Source organism: Entamoeba invadens, assembly GCF_000330505.1.
Source record: "Entamoeba invadens IP1 unplaced genomic scaffold scaff_1105074726047, whole genome shotgun sequence".
Taxonomy (NCBI): Eukaryota; Evosea; order Mastigamoebida; family Endamoebidae; genus Entamoeba; species Entamoeba invadens.
The window spans coordinates 1,801-8,925 of NW_004191784.1; the positions used below are offsets into that span (position 1 = coordinate 1,801).

Here is a 7,125-nt window from a genome sequence, read left to right on the forward strand (position 1 = left end):
GTTCTTGTTGACAATGATGTTCATGTGTTGCCAGTGATGAAAAAAATTACACAATAAATACACTTGATATTCAAACAATGTATAAAAATACAACAGACAACTGCATATTAAGAAGTTCAAAGGGGTGTTTGCGATGTAGTGATGGGTATCACATTTCAAAATCTGTTTGTGTGAAATGTGAATACCCATGCACTTATTGCTCGAATTTAACGTATTGCACAAAATGTGATTCATATTCGTACACCAAGAATGGCAAGTGTTTCGAAATCAATGGGATATTGAGTGTGTGCGATGTGATGATGTCGACATATGAAGGATGTGTTGTGTGCAAAGACGGGTACATGCGATCAAGTGATAGCAAGCAATGTGTTAGTTGTGACACGTCGTGTGCAACGTGTTCCAATGATGGTGATTGTGTTGTTTGCAGTGATGGATATTACAGAACACCGAATAACAACACAAAGCTGTGCAACTTACAGACAGAATTGAACAACTGTTTGAACAAGACGACGAGTGGCTGCACACTATGTGAAGATGGTTTTGCACTAAAAGATAATTTGTGTTACAAATGTGGTCAAAACTGCATTTTTTGTGGTGTTACTTTTGAGTGTTCGAAATGTGGTGATAACAACATTTTAAGAAACGGAGTGTGTGTTCACTTCTCACAAATACCAAATTGCATTTCATCACAATACTCCATTTGTTGGGAGTGTGCAGATGGCTACAAGTTGAGGGACGACAAAATAGAGTGTTTTGCAAACACTATTTATGGATATGTTGTTGGTATTGAGGTTCTTTGTGTTGTTGTGATGGTTGTTGTAGTTATTGCAACAGTGATCATTGTTGTTCTGATTGTGTTTAAAAAGAAAGACAACAAACACACTGAAAATATTTGTGTTTTCAAGATGAGTCGTTCCAATATCATGATGACTAAACTTGAAGGCGCCATTCTTTCAAACAAAAATGAAATTTCATTTGGTGATGAAAGTGACAAAATACAAATTGAAAGTGAAAGTCGTGACTTGTTGTGTGTTGGCAACTCGTCTAAAAATAACATGAAGATTCAAATCACAACAAAAGACAAATGTGACAAATACAAAATTCGCACAGAACCCAAAATTGTGACTTTGAAGAGCGGATTTGCATGCGAATTTAAAGTCTTTATAACGCCATATTGCACAATGGATTTGAGTGACGAAATCATGATTGTCTCGCTTGATTTACATAGTGGTAAACAAAACACGACTTTTATTAACATCAAAGCACTGGTGGAGAACTCAACACATCTCGATTATGACGAGTTAATCGAAGAAAAGAAGATAGGTGAAGGATCATTTGGCGTTTTATTTAAAGGTAAATACAGAGGAAACACTGTTGCAATTAAAAAAATGAAAGAATTCAACGAAAATAATAATGATGAATTTACAAAAGAAGTAGCTATGTTGGACAAGTTTCGAAGTGAGTATATCACACACTATTATGGCGCTGTGTTAATTGAAAAGAAACAATGTATGGTTACCGAATTTGCACAATATGGATCTTTAAGTGACTTAATGAAACACAAAATAAGTGACGAAGTTGACATGAAACTTTGAATCAAAATTATGTTGGACGCATCAAGAGGTATTTTGTATTTACATGAAAACGAGATATTACACAGAGACATTAAGCCAGATAATATTCTTGTTATTTCATTAAATTTAAATGATAAAGTGAATGCTAAATTGACTGATTTTGGGAGTGCAAGAAATGTCAATATGATGATGACTAACATGACTTTCACCAAAGGTATCGGTACACCAACCTACATGGCACCTGAGGTGTTAAACATAGAGAAGTATATGAAGGCTGCAGACATTTATTCGTTTGACATAACTATGTTTGAAGTGTTAGGGTGGTGTGAAGCGTATCCAATTGAGAATTTTAAGTTTCCTTGGAAAATAGCTGATTTTATAATGTCAGGAAAACGACTTGAAAGAAAAGAAAACATTCCAGAAACTCTGTTTAAAGTGATTAAAATGTGCTGGGTACAAGAAAAGGCAAATAGAGTTTCTATTGATAGAATAGTTAATTTACTTACTTTGTAATTGTCTTGTATTTATTTTTGACTATTAAAATATTATTAAGTTGATATTTATTGTTTGTTTAAAAAAAATTAAATAAAAACACAACATATTCAATTTTTTGTACATCAATGTCTTTATAATATATATATATATACCACAAATCAAAAACCGGACTTTTTCTTTGGTCTTTTTTTGAAAATAAAATAATGTTTCAAAAGTACTTTTTTATTTATTATTAATATTTATTTATTTTACCAAAATACTTTTTTGAGACACTTTTTAAATTATAACTTCCCAAAAATGATTTCGATTGTTAAATTATTTTGTAAAAGTTTAAATAAATAACGAACGATTATTTACAACATAAATTATATATTATAAGAAACAACATAAAAACATATAATATTAAATATTTTTCATATGAAAACTTAATTATAATCATCTTATTAATTTCACCACTGTTTGATCGTTTGAAAGTGATTAATTTTACAAATTTCAAGTCTCCTTTTATAAGATTCAATAAGTGTGTTTATTTCTTTGAGTCCTATTTTATTCCACATTTTTTCAACGTTTTGAAAAATTTCCATTTCATTCATTCCAGCTGTAATCTCAATTCGTCTTTTAATTATTGACCAGACATTTTCAATTGGATTGAGGTCTGGGGAATTTCCTGGCCATTTCTGAAGTAATTTAAATTTATTGTCATTGAAATATTTTAGTGTTTTTTCGATTTGTGTGGAGGGGCGTTGTCTTGCATAAAAATGTATTTTTTCCCACACTTCTTTTGAATATAATTGATTAAATCATTTTCTTTGAACATTTGTATGTATTTGTCTGCATTGATTTTTCCGTGCAACCGAATTAATTTACTTTTATAATTAGGACCAATCATTCCAAAAACCGTCACAGATGCAGTGTGTTTTGGAAAAAAAGTGTAATATTTGGAATTTTCAGAATGTGGTTGGATCCACATTTTGGATCGACAATCTTTCACAAAACAAAATCTATATTCATCTGCAAACACGATTTTGCGAGGTTTTTCCCACTTTTTTCTATTTTTTGAATCATTTTCAATTCAACAGTTTCAAAGCGTTTTCTATCCAATATATTTTTTAAAGAAAGGAGTGGGTTTTTCGGTGAAATTTTATATGTAAAGTTATTTTTCTTATTCTTTGACTGTTGTAGCTGAAACCATTGTTTTATGGAATTTTGACAATTTTTTGGCACATTGAATACAATTTTCTTTGGGATATTTTTAGTTCGTTTTATCACCAACCTTTTTATTCTATCTCGTTGTTGTTGAACTTTTTTAACAAAAGAAGACCGTTTCAAATTAAAGTATTTGTATATTCGAGCCTTTCCAGGTGCTACTATACCATTTTCTCTAAAAGCACGGATGATATTATTGGGAGTGCAAATTCAACTTTTAATACATTTTTCTATATTTACTTCTTGTGACACTTCTTTATCAAGTATTATGATAGCTGAATTCAACAATTGATTTTTTGACTTAACTGAAATGATGTCTAATTTTGAGGTTGTTTGTTTCATAAACATTCTTACCTCTTTCATGAATACATCAATTTTATCTTCCTCAACATAATCAATTGGTATTAAAAATGTTTGTTTTGTTGAAGTTCCACTTCCAATTAACACATCACAAGTCTTCTCAGTTAATCCAAATGGTCCTTTGGATGCTTCTTCCAAATTTTTAAGTTGATATTCATTGCAATAATCAAGAAGAATACTTTCGTATATTTCTTCGTTGAAAATTTGACATAAATAATAGTTGTGTAATTGTGTAAACCATATTTCACCCGACAGAATTTTCTCTGTACAATCTTTTAAAGGTAATTGTTGCATATTTATTTTTGAGTATTTGTGGTTTTATTTTGATTGTTTAACCTCACTTGTGTTTGAAGTTATTGTTTTACTTTTATTGCAAAAAATAACTTTAAATGCACTTTTGATTTGTTAATACAAAAAAAATGAAGACCAAAAATTGGTCTGTTGGTGGTCCAGTAAAAATAGAAAAAAAAACATGGGTCCACTCAGAAGTTGAGGATATTTATGGCAATATTTTCAAGGCTTTTTCTTTTGCTGATCAATAGTAAAAAACACTATGTCAATTATTTTCTTTGGTCTGTTCATGGTCCTGTTTTTGGTTTATGGTATATATATATATATAATAAGACATATATATAAAATTCATTTTTACACAACAAAATCGTTTTAATTTTAAATAACACAGTTTATAAATAAACTTGATTGTAATTAATATAAATCAGTTTAAAAAAATTAAACATGACTTTTGATTCAAAAATTTCAGTAGATAATTTGAAAACTTTGATTTTAACACAAAATTGTTATTCTTCCATTCAAAATTACAAGGAAAAAACTGATTTGAAAAAATTGAAAAAAACTGTTATTTGTAATAACGGGAAAAAACGGAAATAATATTTAAAAATATTATTAATTTATTAAAAATGTCAATAAAATAGGAGTTTTATGACGTACAATACATTCGTTGTTTCTTTAAGTAATGCAAAATTTCATTCATTGAATTATTTATATTATTAGATATCTGATAAAAATATAACAATTAAAACTTTTTACTAAATAATAATAGTATTTATTAATAATTAATATATAAAAAAAGTGAAAAGTAAAAAAAGTACGAAAATCGAACAAACACAAAACTGTAAACTGGAATTCATAAGTCGACAGCACTTATTTTAATTTGGTCTATTTTAATGCAAAACATTGGGAAACACACTATTCTATTTATATTTTGAATTTGACTTTCGAATTTCGGGATATTGAGAAATGAACAAAGGAAAAAACATTTACATATTTAAGTAAGTTTAAAACACTTATTAAATCAGTTGATTCCAGAGCTATTGAACTAAAGGTGGAGGAAATTAACAACGACTTTATACCACCAAAGGCGTGAACTAAAATGAATATTCAGTAGACCAACTGCTGTTCAACAATTATAATTGTGAATATGAAACGGCTGTTTGTCTGGCTGTTTATTCCAATTTTAAAGTTTGTTACTTCAATAAATGCTAACATTTTTAGGAAAGTGGTTTTTGAATGAAGTTCTTTATGTGTTTTTCGACAATTGTGATGATGGTTATTTTAACAACAATTCAACCACAACTTCATTCAAATTCAAGAAGTCCTTAGCCGAATGCCACAATTACACTGATGGGAATAAATGCATCTTTTAGACAACAAACTAATATTTGTTTAAAAACACTGGAAATATGTTACAAACACCAGATGTCTTTTTGGTTACTACAAAGAGTCAACAACAACATCTTGTGAGAAGTGCAAAATCTGGTAGCAATTGTTTTATGGGTGAGACGTACTCAAAATTTTTGTCTTGTATTGACAGATTCAATTTGGTCAATGAAGGAACGTGTTTTGCATGAAATACAATTGTTGTCTATTGAAACTGCAAATCGGCACTGTGTGTATCACGTGAACAACTGAAAATTTCAACCAGACAAAATTTGCAAAAAGAATGTCCAGAAGCGTATTTTGCAAATGAAAATGTGTGTACTGTTTGCGTTGAGAACTTACAAGACATGTAATGAAGAAACTAAGTGCATTGTTTGCAAATATGATGCTTTGATTCTTGAATCCACCAAAAAGTATGTTAAAGACAGTTGTATAGAAATGTATTAAAAAATGGTGCTAAGAAAATGTGCAAGAGATGCAAATAGTTTACAAATTCGACTGATTGTTCTAAGTTACTTTTTCGGTTGATTATGGTAATAGTTTGCATAAGCAGTGGTTTCCAAAATCAGTATACTAATTACTCACGTCACATTTTTATTACCAAAATGTTCATTTTTTCTTATAAATTCGTACGTTATAATACCACATTTTTGGCAACAATTAGTTTAAAAACGCTTGGCATAAGGCAGAGTGTTTATACTGTATAATTATATGAGTTAAATTTGCACTTTTTGGTGTTATGTTTTCACGAATATTCATGTCATATTATTATTTTGTATTATTTAGTTAAATACAATTTATACATAAATAAATTACTTAAACATACAAAATTATAAGGCTTCGCACTAAAAATTTTATTATCCAAAAATATCATCGACAAACGCTAATAATACGGGTCAATTTTTATTTAAAGTTTTATAAACGTTTTTTAAATTAATTTTTTTTATAATTAAAATTTCGGGTGCAAAGCCTAAAAATATAGAATAAACGAATGTTGTTAATTGTTAGAAAATGATGTTTTTTAATTATTTACACAACAAATTTATCGACATGATTTAAGGTTTAAATAAAGTAATAACAGATATACAATATTGTTTATACATATACAATTGTTAAACATTACTTCCAGTTGGATAAAAATTGTTAATTACATTGTTATTTTTGATTTTGAATATTGAATTTTTGGTGTAATATTTTTTAAACTAAGAATAAACAAATTAAATAATTAATATTTTATTCATTGTGTAAATTCTTCGATATATACAATTTTCATTCAACAGCATATTGTTGATAATTAAATGTAAGCGAGATATGATAGACATTTAATTATTGATTAATTATCGTTTTATTGTTTTTCAAAAAAACACAAATTTATACACAACTATTTCGATAACACCACAACAATTATGATTTATCAAAATAAAGGCACTCATTAAATATCAATTTTTAACAATTTAATACCGACAGTTGTATATTAAATTCAACTGTTTATTGCTACACTCATATTTTGAAAAACGGCTTAAAAAATAAAAAGTGTTTGCTTTTTGGTTAGTAAACATGTAACATCAAACTGAAATTTCAAATCTTAGACTTCTATTGAAAGAATTTTACAACACACAACAATTTTATGAACTGTCTTGTAGCTCATCTGTACCAAGTTTTACCCAAATAAATTTTTATTTTTTTAATTTAATGAAATAAACAAAAAGTATTTTTCATTACATAACATTTCAATAACAACGATTACATTTACTAAACTAAAAGATAATGTTATTTAAAAATAATTAAATAAATAAACTAATAACACACCAAA

At 28.0% G+C, this 7,125-nt stretch overlaps 1 protein-coding gene across 1 annotated transcript; it reads left to right on the top strand.

The window, feature by feature from the left end:
* Positions 1-77: 77 nt before the first annotated feature.
* EIN_517980 (protein serine/threonine kinase, putative) lies at positions 78-2,087 on the top strand (the record flags this gene model as incomplete). The annotated part of the gene is made up of 2 exons (XM_004184763.1): positions 78-1,545; positions 1,675-2,087. 2 exons carry the CDS (start codon positions 78-80, stop codon positions 2,085-2,087), a joined length of 1,881 nt encoding a protein of 626 aa, XP_004184811.1.
* Positions 2,088-7,125: the final 5,038 nt, after the last annotated feature.